At 61.5% G+C, this 17,755-nt stretch overlaps 2 protein-coding genes and 1 pseudogene across 16 annotated transcripts in view; 1 reads left to right on the top strand and 2 right to left on the bottom strand.

The window, feature by feature from the left end:
• The window catches only part of SYNGAP1 (synaptic Ras GTPase activating protein 1), a 33,538-nt gene extending 17,035 nt beyond the window's left edge, over positions 1-16,503 (bottom strand). For 7 of the 14 annotated variants that reach the window (XR_010994071.1, XM_068175430.1, XM_068175434.1 and 4 more), the window contains exons 1-10: positions 16,346-16,503; positions 16,132-16,237; positions 10,500-10,597; positions 7,750-7,871; positions 5,987-6,097; positions 4,871-5,024; positions 4,505-4,603; positions 2,174-2,728; positions 1,651-1,795; positions 94-238 (exon numbers count right to left, since the gene is read on the bottom strand). Coding sequence is in view for 13 of the 14 variants with exons in the window: in XM_068175430.1 (XP_068031531.1) it covers positions 94-238; positions 1,651-1,795; positions 2,174-2,728; positions 4,505-4,603; positions 4,871-5,024; positions 5,987-6,097; positions 7,750-7,871; positions 10,500-10,597; positions 16,132-16,237; positions 16,346-16,363 (1,553 nt within the window). In the remaining variant the exon portion in view is untranslated. Of the gene's footprint in view, positions 1-93; positions 239-1,650; positions 1,796-2,173; positions 2,729-4,504; positions 4,604-4,870; positions 5,025-5,986; positions 6,098-7,749; positions 7,872-10,499; positions 10,598-12,704; positions 12,802-16,131; positions 16,238-16,345 lie in introns of those variants that run through there. The other 7 variants (XM_068175437.1, XM_068175442.1, XM_068175436.1 and 4 more) reach the window with 3 other exon arrangements.
• LOC137464152 (zinc finger protein 154-like) overlaps positions 1-17,755 on the top strand; it is a 450,159-nt gene that overhangs the window by 101,877 nt on the left and 330,527 nt on the right. The window lies entirely within an intron of this gene.
• The window catches only part of LOC137464123 (zinc finger protein 850-like), a 466,862-nt pseudogene that overhangs the window by 187,352 nt on the left and 261,755 nt on the right, over positions 1-17,755 (bottom strand).

The raw sequence follows: 17,755 nt of genomic DNA, 5'->3' as shown, positions 1-17,755 counted from the left end.
CTGCCGGCAGGGCACGGCGGGACACGGTGGGACACGGCAGGACACAGACCCCAGGGCCTTTCCCGGGCCGTCCTGCCACGTCCCCACACTCACCAGTGGGAGTTGACCACCTTGCAGAGTGCCAGCTCGCAGCACATGCGCAGGTTGGCCTGGTGGTCGGCCAGGGTGGAGGCCGAGCACTTCATGGGGTCCACCTCGCAGTTCTCCTCCGACTCGTAGAGCGCCCGGATGAACTCGCCTGCGTCACGGCGAGGGCACGGGGATGCGGGGACACGCACGGGGACACCGAGGGGCAGGGGGAGAAGGGACCCAGCCGTGTCATGGATGTGAGAAGGGACCACCCAAAGATCTCATGATGGTGGTGATGGAACATGACCATGAGTTGGGGACCAGCCAACTGTGTCATGGATGTGAGAAGGGGCCACCCAATGATCTCATGATGGTGGTGATGGAACCTGGCCATGACTGGGGACAATCCAATGATCTAATGGCCATGACAGGGACCACCCAACCATGTCATGGCCATGAGAGCCGACTACCCAATGATCTCATAGTCACAAGAAGGGACCACCCAATGATTTCATGGCCCTGAGTGGGGGCCACCCAACAATCTCATGATGGTGGTGATGGAACCTGGCCATGAGTGGGGACCACCCGACCATGTCATGACCACAAGAAGGGACCCAACCCTGTCATAGCCATGAAAAGTGACCACCTGATAATTTCATGATGGTGGTGACAGAACCTGGCCATGAGTGGGGACCACCCAAGATCTGATGATGATGATGGGAATGGAACCTGGAACCACCCAATGATCTCATGGCCATGAGAAGGAACGACCCAACAATCTCACAGTGGTGGTGATGGAACCTGGCTATGAGTGGGGATGACTCAACCCCTCATGTCCACAACAAGGGGACATGTCAGGACCATGAGCAGGGACCATGCAAATGTCTTATGGCCACAAGAAGAGACCACCCAACCATCTCATTGATGAAGGTGATGGAACTTGATTGTGAGTAGGGACCATTCAATCACCCCAGAACCATCTGATCGGGAACGTGGCCATGAAGAGACCACCCAATGATCTCATGGCCATGAGAAGGGACAACCCAACAATCTCATGATGATGGTGATAGAACCAGGCTGTGAGGAGGGACCTCCCAAACATCTCATGACCACAACAAGAGCCTGCCCAATCATGTCACGGCCATGGGAGAGACCAGCCAAATATCTCATGGATGTGAGAAGGGACCACCCAACCATCTCATGATGGTGGTGATGGAATCTGGTCATGAGTGGGACCCCAAACAATGTCATAACCATGAGTACGGACCACCCAACCACGTGATGGCCATGAGAAGGGACAATCCAACGATCTCATGATGGTGGTGATGGAACTTGGCTGTGAGTGGGCACCATCCAATGACATCATAGCCATGAGTGGGGACCACTCAAGGATCTCATGACCACAGGAAGGAGCCACCCAACCATGTCATGGCCGTAAGTGGGGACTACCCAATGATCACGTGGCCACGAGAAGGAACCACCCAAACGTCTCATGGCTGTGAGTGGGACCACCCACCCCACCAGACCCCTACCAATGAGACCACGCCCCCACCGGCAACCCCTGGTGCTGCTGGAGCTCACCAATGGCGTCCTTGAGGTATTTCTGGCCGATGAGCTTCAGGTACTCCTCGATGGCTTTGGTGGCCAAGGTGTTCTCCCGGAAGATCAGATGCTCCCGGTCCATGAAACGATCCACCTCCGTCATGGCCATGTCCGACAGGAAGTCCTGCGCGTGACCGTCAGTGTGGCTCAGTGCCAGACGTCCCTCTGTCCCATCTCCATCATCCATCCATCCATCCATCCATCCATCATCCATCCATCCATCCATCTATCCATCCATCATCCATCAATCCATCCATCCATCATCCATTCATCCATCCATCCATCCATCCGTCATCCATCCATCCATCCATCCATCCATCATCCATCCATCCATCCATCTATCCATCCATCATCCATCAATCCATCCATCCATCATCCATTCATCCATCCATCCATCCATCCGTCATCCATCCATCATCCATCCATCCATCATCCATCATCCATCCATCCATCCCACCACCCCAACCTCCCAAAATCCCACCGTTCCACCCGCAGGTCCCACCTTGGCCTTGCCGGTGCTCTGCAGGATGTGCACCAGCGCGCAGGCCACCTCCTCCTTGCTCTTGACGCTGAGCACCGGCTCCAGCACGGCACAGAGCATGCGGTAGTTGTTGGTGACGTACTCGGCAAACTCCTTGTAGAGCTCCATGGGCAGGATGCTCATGGTCTGGAAGCGGCTCTTGACCCGCAGCGCCGGGCACCCGGCCTTGCTCTTGCTGCCGCTGGGCTGGCTCAGGGGGTACCACTGCTCGGCGAAGTGGCGCCCGGTGACGCTGGCGATGGGGATGCTCACCATGCCCACGTAGTTGCTCTTGTCCTTCTTCCTCTTCTTGTCGGTGTCCTTGTAGAGGTGCAGGCGGATGGTGCGCACGGCCGGCAGGTTGTTGAACTCGAAGTGCTCGCCCCAGAAGACGTTGTCGGTGCGGGCCTTGCTGGTGGTGCGCGCGTACAGCATGTCGTCCAGGCACAGCTCGCAGTAGTAGCGCTTCTTGGGCGGCAGGTCGCGCGCCTCGATCACCCACAGCTTCAGCACGTTGTCCACGCGCCGGCTGTTGTCCTGCGGGGCGGGGCGGGGGTCAGCGCCCGCAGGTGCCTCGTGGTCAGGGCACCGGGGGAGCGGCAACGCCCACGGAGGAGCTTGGAATTGAGGCCGGGCTGTCCCTAGCCCGGTTGGCATCAATGCCAGGTGACCATGCCCACTGCCACCAGGTGATCATTAACAGCAGGTGACCATTAACACCAGGTCACCCTCAACACCAGGTGACCCCCAATACCAGGTGACCATCCCCACTGCTACCAGGTGATTGTTAACACCAGCTGGCCATCAACAGCCACTGACCATCAGCACCCACTGACCATCCACCCCAGCTGACCATCAACACTGGCTGACCATCCCCATACTCACCAGTTGACCATCTACACCAGCTGACCATTGACACCAGCTGACCACACTCATCCCCATTGCTCAACCATCCTCATCCCCACCAGCTGATCATCAACATCATGAACACCCTCAACACCAGCTGACCATCAACACCAGCTGACCAGGCTCATTGCCATGGCTTGGGCATCCTTAGCCCAGATGGCATCAACACCACCTGACCATTGACACCAGATGACCATCAACATCGTGACCACCTCATCACCAATTGACCATCAATATCAGCTGACCATCAACATCCCCTCCAACTGACCACCCAGATGACCATCAACACCCGGTGACCAGGCTCATCACTGTTGCTTGACCGTCCCTAGCCTGGCTGACATCAACACCAACGGACCATCCCCATTCCCACCAGATGGCCACCAACACCACTTGACCGTTCTCATCCCCACCAGTTGACCATCAAGCACAGGTGACCGTCAACACCAGTTGACTGGGCTCATCACCACTGCTCGACCGTCCTTATCCCAGCTGACATCAACACCAGGTGACCATCTTCATCCCCACCAGTTAACCATCAACACCAACTGACCATCAACACACTTGACCATAAACACCATAACCACCCCCACCACCAGTTGACCATTGATGCCAGCTGACCATCAAACACCAGCTGACCATCAATAGCAGTTAACCATCTCCATTACCAGTCAACCACCAGTTTACCATCAAACACCAGTTAACCATTGGCACCATCTGACCATCCCCACCAGCTGACCATCAAACATCAGCTCACCATCAACACCATGATCAAACCCACCAGCTGACCATTTCCATTCCCACCACTTCACCATTCTGATGACCAGTTCATCCCCGCATGACCAGCTCACCATCACCAGCTGACCATCCCCGTGATCCGTTGACCATCCCCATAACCAGGTGACCATTGAACACCAGCTGACCATCGAACACCAGTTAACGATCCCCTATCCCCACCAGCTGCCCTCTCCTGTGACCAGTTGCCCACCCTCATGGCCCACTGACTCTCCCCATGACCAGTTGCCCATCAAACAACAGTTAACAACCCCACCCCCACCAGTTGCCCATCCCCATGACCAGTTGCCCACCTCCATGACCAGTTGCCCAACCCCATTACCAGTTGACTTTCCCCATAATCAGTTGCCCATCAAACACCAATTAACAACCCCATCCCCATTACCAGTTGCCCATCCCCATTACCAGTTGCCCATCCCCATTACCAGTTGTCCATCCCTGTGACCAGTTGCCCACCCCCACGACCAGTTGCCCATCCCCGTGACCGCCTGACCATTGAACACCAGTTGCTCAACAAACACCCCTGTCCACACCCATCCCCACCAGTTGCCCACCCCCATGACCAGAAGCCCCTCCCCCACACCCAGCAGCCCCTCCCCCACTCCCCTCCCCCACCTTGTTGGGCTTCACGGCGCGCTGCAGGTTCTCGATCCATTTGTCCCTCTCGGCTGCCGACCGACAGGCGAAACATTTGGTGCCCGACGCCGTCGTCACCTGCGGGCACCGCCCCCACCCAGGTGAGCCACGGCTTGGGGAAGCCCCAAATGCCCGGAAAGCTCCGGAATCCCCGGAAAGCTCCGCAATCCGCAGAAAGCTCCGGAATCCCCGGAAAGTTCCAGAATCCCCAGAAAGCTCCGGAATCCGCGGAAAGCTCCAGAATTCCTGGAAAGTTCTGGGATCCCTGGAAAGCTCCAGAATCCCCGGAAAGTTCCAGAATCCGCTGAAAGCTCTGGAATCCCCGGAAAGTTCTGGAATGCCCACCTCAAAGCAGAACTCCTGGCCCAGGATGCTGCTGTGCACGGCCTTGATGATGGAATCCTCGTCCAGGTTCAGCTCCAGCGCCTCGGCCGCGCTCGAGGGGCTCAGCAGCGACTCGTGCGAGTGCGACTCCTTAAAGCTCTGCATCAGCCGTGCCCTGGGGGGATTCCGGGAATTTCGGGAATTCGGGGGGATTTGGGGGGATCTGGAGGGGATTTGGGGGAATTTGTGGGGATTGCGGGGGATTTGGGGCCATTTTGGGTGGATTTGGGGAGGTTTGTGTGAGTGCGACTCCTTAAAGCTCTGCATCAGCCGGGCCCTGGGGGGGTTCTGAAATTTCAGGAATTTGGGGGGGATTTGGGGGGATTTGGGGGGATTTTGGGGGGATTTGGGGTGGTTTGTGGGAGTGGGACTCCCTAAAGCTCTGCATCAGTCGCACCCTGGGGGGGTTCTGGAATTTTGGGAATTTGGGGGCATTTGAGGGGATTTCGGGGGGATTTGGGGGAATTTGGGGGGCTATTTGAGGGGATTTGGGGAATTTCGGGAATTTGGGGGGACTTGAGGAGGTTTGTCCAAGTGGGACTCCCTAAAGCTCTGCATCTGCCTGGCCCTGGGAGGGAGTTGGGAATTTGGGGGAATTTTGGGGGATTTGGGGCCATTTTGGGAGGACTGGGGGGATTTGGCGGGATTTCAGGGGGATTTGGGGGGAATTCGAGGAGATTTGGGGGGATTTGGGGAGGTTTGTGGGAGTGCGACTGCTTAAATCTCTGTATCAGCCGGGCCCTGGCGGGGGGATTTGGGGAATTTCAGGAATTCAGGGGGGATTTGAGGGAATTTGGGGGGAATTTGAAGGGATTTTGGGGGGATTTGAGGGAATTTGGTGGGGATGTGAGAGGATTTTTGGGGGGTTTTGGGAGATTTGAGAGGATTTGGGTAAGTTTGAGGAGATTTTGGGGGAGATTGGCAGGATTTTCAGGGGATTTTTTGGGATTTTGGGGGGATTTTGAGGGGATTTTTGGGGGACTTTGGGAGTTCCTGGTGGAACTCAGGGCTCCCACACGGTGGGACCCCAAAGGCCCCCGGGGTGCCCCCAGGTGTGTCCCCAGGTGTTGCCGGTACCTGTCACGCTCGGCGCTGTGGGAGCTGCTGGTCCAATGCCCCCAAATGTCCCCAAATGCCCCCGTGGTGTCCCCAGGTGTGCCCTGATGTCCCCAGGTGTGTCCAGGTCTCCTAGGTGTGTCCCAGGTGTGTTTCCAGGTGTCCCCAGGTGCCCCCAAACTCCCTCAGGTGTATCCCCAGGTGTCCCCAGGTGTGTCCAGGTGACCCCAAGTGTCCCCAGGTGTGTCCCCGGGTGTCCCCAGGTGCCACCAAACTCCCTTAGGTGTGTCCCCAGGTGTGTCCAGGTGACCCCAGGTGTATCCAGGTGTCCCCAGGTGACCCCTAGTGCCTCCAGGAGTCCCTGTGGTGTCCCCAGGTCTGTCCCAGCTCTGTTCCCAGGTGTGTCCAGGTGTGTCCCCAGGCATCCCTAGATGTTTCCAGATATGCTCCAAGTATCCCCAGGTGTGTCCCAGGTGTATCTCAGGTGTGTCCCAGGTGTATGAGGTGCATCCCAGGTGCATCCCAGGTGTATCCCCAATGTCCCAGGTGTATCCCAGGTGCTCCCAGCTGTATCTCAGGTGTATCTCAGGTGTGTCCCCACATGTGCCCAGGTGTATCCCAGCTGTACCCAGGTGTGTTTCAGGTGTTCCCAGGTGCATCCCAGGTGTATCCCAGGTGTGTCCCAGGTGTATCTCAGGTGTGTCCCAGGTGTATCTCAGGTGCATCCCAGGTGTATCTCAGGTGTGTCCCAGGTGTACAAGGTGCATCCCAGGTGTATCCCCAATGTCCCAGGTGTATCCCAGGTGTTCCCAGCTGTATCTCAGGTGTGCCCCAGGGGTGTCACCACATGTGCCCAGGTGTATCCCAGCTGTACCCAGGTGTGTTTCAGGTGTTCCCAGGTGTGTCCCAGGTGTATGTCAGGTGCATCCCAGGTGCATCCCAGGTGTATACCCAATGCCCCAGGTGTACCCAGGTGTCTCCCAGGTGTATGAGGTGTATCCCAGGTGTATCTCAGGTGTATCCCAGCTGTGTCCCAGGTGTATCCCAGGTGTGTCCCAGGCGCCCCAGGTGTATCCCAGGTGTGAACCAGGTGCATACCCAATGCCCCAGGTGTGCCCCAGGTGTACCCAGGTGTCTCCCAGGTGTATGAGGTGTATCCCAGGTGTATCTCAGGTGTATCCCAGCTGTGTCCCAGGCGCCCCAGGTGTATCCCAGGTGTGAACCAGGTGCATACCCAATGCCCCAGGTGTGCCCCAGGTGTACCCAGGTGTCTCCCAGGTGTATGAGGTGTATCCCAGGTGTGTCCCAGGTGTCTCCCAGGTGTATGAGGTGTATCCCAGGTGTCTCCCAGGTGTATGAGGTGTATCCCAGGTGTGTCCCAGGTGTATGAGGTGTATCCCAGGTGTATGAGGTGTGCCCCAGGTGTACCCAGGTGTCTCCCAGGTGTATGAGGTGTATCCCAGGTGTGTCCCAGGTGTATGAGGTGTATCCCAGGTGTGTCCCAGGTGTATGAGGTGTGAACCAGGTGTATCCCAGGTGTGTCCCAGGTGTATGAGGTGTATCCCAGGTGTGTCCCAGGTGTATGAGGTGTATCCCAGGTGTATCCCAGGTGTGTCCCAGGTGTATGAGGTGTATCCCAGGTGTATCCCAGGTGTGTCCCAGGTGTATGAGGTGTATCCCAGGTGTATCCCAGGTGTGTCCCAGGCGCCCCAGGTGTATCTCAGGTGTGTCCCAGGTGTACCCAGCTGTACCCAGGTGTATGAGGTGTACCCCAGGTGAGTTACCTGTCGTGGTCGGCGCTGCGGAAGCGCGGCAGGATCTGCCGGAAGCTGCTGGTCCGGTCCAGCTTGGGCTGGCTCTTGGTGCGCTTGATGGAGCTCTTGAGGCGGCGGCTCAGGAAGCCTTGCTGGGGACAGGGGGCACACGGGGTCACACGGGGTCACTGAGGGTCAGGGGGCCACCCAGGGGTCAGGGGTCACACGGGGGTCACTGGAGGTCAGGGGTATATCCAGGGGTCACCCAGGGGTCAGGGGTCACACGGGGGTCACTGGAGGTCAGGGGTATATCCAGGGGTCAGGGGACATTGGTGACACTGGGGTCAGAGGTCACTGAAGGGTCATGGGGGTCCTTGGGGTCTGGGAGGTCCAGGGGTCACCCAGGGGTCACCCAAGGGTCACAGGGGCATTGGGGGTCAAGGGGTCACTTGGGGTCAGCGGTAATTGGGGTCAGGTGTGATCACTGGGGTCACTGAGGGGTCATTGAGGGGTCACTGGGGTCACTGAGGGGTTACAGGGGTCAGTGGGTGGTCACTGGGGTCATTGGGGTCACTCAGGGGTCACAGGGTCAGGGGGGTCATGGGGGGATCAGGGGCCATTGAGGGGTCAGGGGGCATCAAGTGACCACAGGGTCATTGGGGTGAAGGGGTCACTGAGGGGTCAGGGGTCACCGGGAGGTCACAGGGGTCTGAGGGCGTCATTGAGGGGTCACAATGGGGGTCACTGGGTCACAGTTTCCATGGTGACAGGCAGCAGCTGCCATAGCAACGGGCCATGAGCCATAACCTTGGGCAGAGCAGCGCCACGGTTACCATGACAACGGGTCACTCGGGACCTGGGTTACCGTTACCATGGCAACGAGTCACTCAGAACCAGCAATGACCCGGTTACCATGGCAACGGGTCGTTCAGGACATGCGTTACCTGGTTACCATGGCACCAGGCCGCACAGGACCGTGGTTGCCATGGAAATACGTGAGGTAGGACCCAGATTACCCAGTTACCGTGGCAACAGGTACCACAGAGCCACGGCTGCCATGGTGACAGCCACCCCAAGCATCATGGTTCCCATGGTGACAGGTGGAGGAGTTGCCATGGCAACGGGAGTTTGGGGACCACAGGAACCATGGTAACCATGGCAACGGGTCACAGTAACCATGGCAACAGGCACAACCACGATAACCATGGCAACAGGGATGCATGCCATGGGGTAACCATGGCAACAGGCAGGACCACGGCAACACGGAAGTGATGATCATGGTAAGCATGGCAACGGCTGTCTGGGAACCACAGTAACCATGGCAACGGGTGTGTGGGGACCACCAATACCATGGCAACAGATGTGTGATGGGGTAACCATGGCAACGGGTGTGTGGGGACCACCAATACCATGGCAACAGATGAGTGATGGGGTAACCATGGCAACGGGTGTGTGGGGACCACCAATACCATGGCAACAGATGCGTGATGGGGTAACCATGGCAACGGGTGTGTGGGGACCACCAATACCATGGCAACGGGTGCGTGATGGGGTAACCATGGCAACCAGTGCATTGGGACCATGGTAACCATGGCAATGTGGAAATAGTGGCCACGGTTACCATGGTAACGGTTGATTGGGGACAACAGCAACCATTGGCAACAGCTGTATGGGGCGGTACCACAGTAACCATGGCAACGGCTGGTTGGGACCATGGCAACGGGGGTGTGGGGGGTAACCATGGCAACGGGTGTGCCATGGGTAAGCATGGCAACGTGGAAACAGGGACCAGGGTAACCATGGCAACGGGTGACAGGGAACATTGTCACCATGGCAATGGCTGAGTACCAGTGTAACCATGGCAACGGCTGCGCGATGGGTAACCATGGCAACAGTTGACAGAGCTCTCAGCACCCATGGCAACAGGTAAGGGGGGGGAAAAAACACCACAGTAACCATGGCAACAGACACCCCAAATAACCTGGACAATGGGGGGGAAATAGCATAGTTACCATGGCAACGGGTGATGGGTGACAACGGTAACCATGGCAACAGATGATGGGGACCATAGTAACCATGGCAATGGATGACAGTGGTAACCATAGCAACGGGCATGTGGGGACCACGGTACCCATTGCAACAGCTGACGGGTGACAACGGTAACCATGGCAACGGGCATGTGGGGACCACAGTCACCACAGCAATGGAAGATGGGGGACCACGGTAACCATGGCAATGGGAGGGGTGGGAATCATGGTAACCATGGCAACAGGTGTGGTGTGTGATGGGGTAACCATGGCAACAGGTGTCTTGGGATCCCAAATAACGAAGACAGCAGGGTGGGAGAGGGGAAAAAATGGCAACCATAGCAACAGGTGATGGGTGACAACGGTAACCATGGCAACCGGTGATGGGGGACCGCAGTAACCATGGAAATGGATGACAATGGTAACCATGGCAACAGATGGTGAGGACCATGGTACCCATGCCAACGGGCACCTGGGGGCCCACGGTAACCATGGCAACGGGTGATGGGTGACAACAGTAACCATGGCAACGGGCATGTTGGGACCGCTGTAACCATGGCAACAGGTGGTGAATGACAATGGTAACCATGGCAACGGGGGGCCATGGTATCCATGGCAATGGATGACGGGAGGATCATGGTAACCATGGCAACAGATGATGGCAGGATCATGGTAACCATGGCAACGGATGATGTGGGTCCACGGCAACCACGGCGCCGGGCAGGCACAGCTGCCATGGCGCCGGGCGCTCACCGAGGGCCGGAAGGGGGGCGCGGGCGGCGCGTCCATGTTGATGCTGAACTGCTTCCCCCCAGGAACGCTCTTCCTGCGGGAGCGGCCACCGTGGTAATCTGGGAATGGGGGGCACGGGGGTCAGGGCACCCCAAAACCCGGGGGGACCCCAAAATCCACCCCAAAACCCGGGGGGACCCAAAAATCCACCCCAAAACCCGGAGGGAACCCAGGTCCCACCCCAAAACCCAGGGGAAACCCAAATTCCGCACCAGAACACGGGGAGACCCCAAATCCCAGCCCAAAATCCCACCCTAAAATGCGGGGGTACCCCAGGTCCCACCCCCCAACTGGGGGCAACCCCAAAATCCCACCCCAAAACCCAAGGGGACCCTGAAATGCCACACCCAACCCCTGTGGGGGTCCCAAAATCTGCCCTGTGGGGTGATGGAAGGGGGAATTAGGGGTCTGGGGGGATTTTGGGGGGCTCAGGAGGCTTTCAGGATGGTCACAGGGGGTGAGAGACCCCAAAATATGGAGATCATGGTGGGGGTCCCCAAAATTTCCCCCCTGGCCTCTGGAGACTCCATAATTACCCCCAAAGCCCCTCCGGGGGTCCCAAAATCTGCCCCAAGGGGGTGCAAGGGGGAATTTGGGGTCTGGGGGGATTTTGGGGGCACTTTGGGGGGTTTTAGGGGTGGTCATGGAGGGTGAGGGGACCCCAAAAAATGAGGATAATGGGGAGGGTCCCCAAAATTCCACTCCTGACCTGTGAGGACCCCAAAATCCCACCCCAAAATGCTCTGGAGGCCCCAAAATCCAGGCCAAGGGGTGAAAAAAGGAAATTTGGGGAAGTTTGGGGGGGTCTCAGCCCTTCCCCCCACTCTGCTCCCCACCTCCAGCCACGCCCACCCCCAAATTTTCTAGTGCACCCCAAATTTTGGTGTCTCCCCCCATTAAATCCCCTTTAATCCCCCTCAAAATTCCCCCAAAATTCTTCCCCTGCCCCCAAATACCCCCGACTCCCCATCCAAATTTCGGGACCCACCCCCCAATTTTGGGGTCCCCATCACTCTGCACCCCCAAATCCCTTTAACCCCCCCACAGAAAACTTCCCCGCCCCAAATTTTCAGCCTCCTCCCCAAATTTTGGGGTCCCTTGAATCCCAACCTCCCAACCCCCCCCAAATCCCCCCAAAATCTTCCCCCGCCCCCAAATCCTCTTTAACTCCTCCCTCTGATCCCCTCCCCAAATTTCGAGCCCCCTCCCCAAAATTTTGAGCTCCCTTTAATTCTGTCCCCCTGAAATCCCCCAAAACTCCTCCAATCCCCCTAAACTCCTCCAACGCCCCCTAAACCTCCCAAAATCTTCCCCCGCCCCCAAATCCCCTTTAACCCCGAGCCCCCTCCCCAAATTTTGAGCTCCTCCTTCCCCCCAGTTTTGGGATCCCTGGAACTTTCCCCCCCAAAATCTTCCCCCTCTACCAAATCCTCTTTAACCTCAAGCCCCCTCCCCTAAATTTGGGGGCCCTTTCAATTCCACCCCCCCAAACTCCCCTAAACCCCCCCCAAAATCTTCCCCCTCCCCTAAATTCCCTTTAACCCTGAAGCCCCTCCCCAAATTTTGGGTTCCTTTCAATTCTGTCCCCCTAAACCTCCCCAACTCCCCTGAAACCCTGAGCCCCCTCCCCAGATTTGGGGGTCGCTTTGATTCCAATCTCCCAAACTCCCCTAAAATCCCCAAAATCCCCCTCAACCCCCCCAAAAATCTTCCCCCCGTCCCCAAATCCTCTTTAACCCCGAGCCCCCTCCCCAAATTCCAGCCCCTTCCCAAATGTCCAAATTTCCCTTCCTCCGAAATTTCGGGGTCCCTTCAATTCTGCCCCCCCAAACTGCCCCAAAATCCTCCCCCTCCCCTCAATCCCCTGTGACCCCTCCCCTCGAGCCCCCTCCCCAAATTTCGAGCTCCTCCTCCCTCCAGTTTTGGGATCCCTGGAACTTTTCCCCCCTAAAACCCCCCAAAATCTTCCCCCGCCCCCAAATCCCCTTTAACCCTGAGCCCCCTCCCCAAATTTCGGTGTCCCTTCAATTCTGATCTCCCAAACTCCCCTAAACCCCCCCCCCAAAAAATCTCTTCCCTGCCAAAATCTGCTTGAACCCTTCAAGGCCCCTCCCCAGTCCGGAGCCCCCTCCCCTTTTCGGAGCCCCCTCCCCACTCCGTTCCTACCGGCCACGGTGCTGCTGCCGCCCTCGGGGCCGAGCCGCGGGGGGCCGGGGGGGCCCCGCAGGGTCCAGGGGGACCCCGGGATTTGGGGGGGGGGCGCGGCGGGGGGGCCCCACATGGTCCTAGAGCCGCCCCGGGGCCCCCCCGAGCCCCCCCGGCGGGGCCGGAGAGACCCCCGCGGGCATCGGGGGGGGCGGCGGGGGGGGCACGGGCACACCTGGGGGGGGCACAGACACACCTGGGGGGGTCAGACACCGGGGGGGGCACGGGCACACCTGGGGGGGGCACAGACACACCTGGGGGGGTCAGACACCGGGGGGGGCACGGGCACACCTGGGGGGGGCACAGACACACCTGGGGGGGTCAGACACCGGGGGGGCACGGGCACACCTGGGGGGGGCACAGACACACCTGGGGGGGTCAGACACCGGGGGGGCACGGGCACACCTGGGGGGGTCAGACACCGGGGGGGGCACAGGCACACCTGGGGGGGGCACAGACACCTGGGGGGTCAGACACCGGGGGGGGCACGGGCACACCTGGGGGGCACGGACACCGGGGGGGGCACGGGCACACCTGGGGGGGGGCACACACACCTGGGGGGCACACACACACCTGGGGGGCACACACACACCTGGGGGGGTCAGACACACGGGGGGGGCACCTGAGTGGGCACGGGGGCACCGAGGGGGCGCACACACCTGGGGGGTCGGACACACCTGGGGGGGCACACGCTCACCTGGGGGGGCACACGCTCACCTGGGGGGCTCGCTCACTCACTCACTCCCTCACACACCTGGGGGGGCACACACGCACCTGGGCCTTGCACGCTCGCTGTGACCCCCCCCCGGCCTTGCACACTCACCTGAGCCCCCCCAGGCCCTGCACTGACCCCAGCCCCCCCGGCCTTGCACACTCAGCGGAGCCCCCCCGCACACTCTCCTGTCCCTCTCCCCTCCCCCTCCCCACCGTTGCACACTTCCTCCCCTCCCCCCCCCCTTTTTGCACACTCACTCCCCCTCCTCTCCCCTCCCCCTCTCCCCGCTCGCGGCTCCGCGCGCCGCCCCCGCTGCCCCTCCCCCACCCCCCTCCCCCTCCCCGCGCTCCGAGGGGCCCGGCCCGGCCCCTCCCCCCCTTTGCACACTCGCCCCTCCCCCCCTTTGCACACTCGCCCCCCCTCACTCACACTCGCCCCCCCCTCACTCACCCGGCGCCGCCGCCGCCGCCCCGCGCTGGGGAGGCCCCGCCCACCGCGCTCAAACCACGCCCACCGCGTCGGGGGCCACGCCCAGCGTCCCCTGGCCACGCCCACCGCGTCGGGGGCGCGCCCATAATGCGGGGAGGCCACGCCCCGAAACGGGGAGGCCACGCCCACCCCGTGCGGAGGCCACGCCCGCGGCGGGGGCGTGGGAAAGGGGCGGGGCCAGAGGGCCGTGGGAAAAAAAGGGGGGGGGGAGGGGAACTGGGGGCAACTGGGGGGAACTGGGAGGTGACGGGGGACACTGGGGACACTGGGACAGAATGGGATGGTGGCACTGGTGGCACTGGGGACACCGGGGATGGTGGCACTGGGGACACTGGGGATGGTGGCACTGGGGACACTGGGGATGGTGGCACTGGGACAGACTGGGGCCGCTGGGGATGGTGGCACCGGTGACACTGGGGACGCTGGGGATGGTGGCACTGGGACAGACTGGGGCCACTGGGGATGGTGGGGATGGGGACCCTGGGACATACTGGGGATGGTGGCACTGGGACAGACTGGGGCCACTGGGGATGGTGGCACTGGTGACACTGGGAACGCTGGGGATGGTGGCACTGGGACAGACTGGGGCCACTGGGGATGGTGGCACCGGTGATACTGGGGATGGTGGCACTGGGACAGACTGGGGCCACTGGGGATGGTGGCACTGGTGACACTGGGGACGCTGGGGATGGTGGCACTGGGGACACCGGGCACAGAGGGGATGGAGACCAGTAACACTGGTGGCACTGGGGATGGTGACAATGGGACACACTGGGATACACGAGGGATGGTGACACCGGTTCACACCGGTGGCACCGGGGATGTTGGGGATGGTGGCGCTGGGACACGCTGGGGTGACCGGTGGCAGTGGTGACACTGGGGACAGTGTTGGCAGTGGGGCCACTGGGGGTGACAGCGGTAGCACCACTGGTGGTGGCACTGGGGGCACTGGTGACACCGGTGATGGTGGCAGTGGTGACATTTATGGCAGCGGATGGTGACAGCGGTGACAATGGCACTGGGGGCACTGGTGACACCGGTGATGGTGGCAGTGGTGACATTTATGGCAGCGGATGGTGACAGCGGTGACAATGGCACTGGTGGCACTGGTGGCACTGGTGACATTGGTGATGGTGGCATTGGTGGCAGCGGATGGTGACAGCGGTGACAATGGCACTGGTGGCATTGCTGGCACTGGTGATGGTGGCACTGGTGACAGTGGATGGTGGCAGCGGTGACAGCGGTGACAGCAGCAGAGGATGGCAGCAGCGGTGGCCCTGGATGGTGACAATGGTGACAATGGCACTGGTGGCACTGGCGTCCCCTGTCCACAATGGCACTGGTGGCACTGGTGACAGCAGGGGTGGCACTGGGAAGGTGGCAGCGGGGTGACAGCGGTGGCAGTGACGGGGTGGCACTGGTGTCCCTGTCCCAGCAGTGGGGGTGGCACTGGTGGCACTGGGAGGGTGGCAGCAGGGTGGGGACAGTGGGGGTGGCACCAGGGAGGTGACAGCGGTGGCACCGGTGTCCCTTGGCACCGCTGATGACACCGGTGGCCCTGTCCCTGTCCCCAGCCATGAGGGTGGCACTGCTGTCCCCAGTAAGAGAGGTGGCACCGCTGTCCCCTGACCCCAATAGCACGGCTGGCACCGGTGTCCCCTGGCACTGGTGGCACTGTCCCCAATAACGTGGCTGTCCCTGTCCCCTGTGTCCCCTGTGTCCCCTGTGTCCCCTCCCCCATTTCCGGCAGCCCCAATTTTCCCTGTTCCCCCCAAGCCCGCGGGTGGGGGAGGGGCGGTGCCACCCCCGCTGTCCCCTCTGTCCCCCCCGGGTCCCCTCCCCCTCCCGGGGGGCGGCGCCGCCGGGGCCTCCCTGGGCTGTGGGGGGGGGGGGGGGGAAGGAATTTTGGGGGGGTGGGGGCAGGCCCGTGTCCCCGTCTCCATGGCGACGGTCGCCAGGCAGCGCAGCGCCTCTGCGAGCATTATGGGATGTCACCATGGCTCCCGGGGGGTGTCAAACCCGCCCCTTCCCCCCCACCCCGGCGCCGCCGCCCCCACCCCGAACCCGCGGGGGGGGCGGGGGGGGCGGGGGGACCCCGAACCCCCCCGAGTCCCCCGAGTCCCCCGAGCCCCCCCGAGCCCCCGAGCCCCCCCGGCGGCCCCGAGCCCCCCCGTCCCCCGTTACCGTGCTCGGGGTGCGGGCGCCCCTCCACCGGCACGCTGACGGTTCTCCGCAGCAGCTTGCTCCGGCACGGCTCGCCCCGCCGGTCCCGGATGAGCAGCGGGTGGATCTGGGGGGGTCCCCGGGATTGCGGGGGGGGGTGGGGGGGCTCAGCGTTTTCGGGGGGCCCCCCCGGGCCCCCCCCCCACCCCCGCGCCCCCCCCCGCGCCGCGCTCACCTCCTCCTCATCGAGCATCAGCAGCTGGTTGCCGGAGATGATGCAGAACCGGGGGTTCCAGGGTGGGCGCTCGTAGGGGGAGGGGGCGTAGGGCCCGCGGCCCAGGGGGGCTCCGCGCACATCTGGGGGGCGCGGGGGGGTCACATCTGGCCGCCCCCCCCCCCGCCCGGGCCGCCCCCCCCGCGGGCGCTGCCCGCCCGCATCCTCCTCCCGCATCCCGCGTTGCTCCGGCAACCGCAGCCCACGGCGCGGGCCGGGCCTTCGGGGGGGGGTCCCGAAATTCCTGGGGGGGGTCCCCGAATCTTCCGGGGGGGGGGTTGGGAACACCCGGGACCCCCCCCGGGCACGGCGGGATCCCCCGCACCCCCCAGCCCCCACCGGGAACCGCCGGTGCATCCCCGGGCCGGGGGGGGGCTCGTTAAGGGACTGGGGGGGACCCCAAAATTTTGGGGGGGGGTCCCAGAGCACCCCGGGGACCCCCAGGACCGCCCCGAACACCTGGGTGCCCCCCAAAACCCTGGGTGCCCCCCCAAGCCCAAGGTGCCCCCCCAAATCCCAGTGCCCCCCCAGCAGCCACGGGCGGGGTAGGCCTGGTATCCGAGACACCCCAAAATCCCCCCCGGGACCCCAAAAATCCACCCGGGACCCCAAAAATGGGTGGGGGAGGGGTGAGGGGGTGCTGGGGGGGGGGGGGATGGGCAAGGCCTGGGTGCCCCCCCAAATCCAGGGTGCCCCCCGCAGGCGTTGGCAGGGCTGACCTGTGTCCCACACTCCCGGGGTTTGGGGGTTTTGGGATTTGGGGGATTTTGGGGGATTTGGGGGCTTCTGGGGATTTGGGGGATTTTGGGGGGTTCTGGGGCTTTTGCTGGAATTTGGGGATCCTGGGGGTTTGGGGGATTTGGGGATTTTTGGGGGTTCTGGGGGGTTTTAGGAGGGGTCCCCAAATTCCCCCCGGGAATTCCAGGGGTCCCCCAGCCCCTCCGGGACCCCCAAAAACCTCGGGGGGACCCCAACCCCCCCCCAGACCCACGGAACGGCTGAGCCGGCGGCCCCGCACCAGCGCGGACCAGTGCGGACCAGTAAGCACCAGTTACACCATCCCCCTCTCCCAGTAACCACCAGTAACCCCCAGCAAGCACCAGTAACCCCCAGTAAGCACCAGTAACCACCAGTAACCCCCAGTAAGCACCAGTAACCACCAGTAAGCACCAGTAAGCACCAGTTACACCATCCCCCTCTCCCAGTAACCCCCAGCAAGCACCAGCAAGCACCAGTAACCCCCAGCAAGCACCAGTAACCCCCAGTAAGCACCAGTAACCCCCAGTAAGCACCAGTAAGCACCAGTAACCCCCAGTAAGCACCAGTAAGCACCAGTAAGCACCAGTAAGCACCAATAACCCCCAGTAACCA

Source organism: Anomalospiza imberbis, chromosome 37, assembly GCF_031753505.1.
Source record: "Anomalospiza imberbis isolate Cuckoo-Finch-1a 21T00152 chromosome 37, ASM3175350v1, whole genome shotgun sequence".
NCBI lineage: Eukaryota > Metazoa > Chordata > Aves > Passeriformes > Viduidae > Anomalospiza > Anomalospiza imberbis.
Note: the sequence above shows the minus strand (reverse complement) of the source record. Positions and strands in the feature narration are given on the sequence as shown.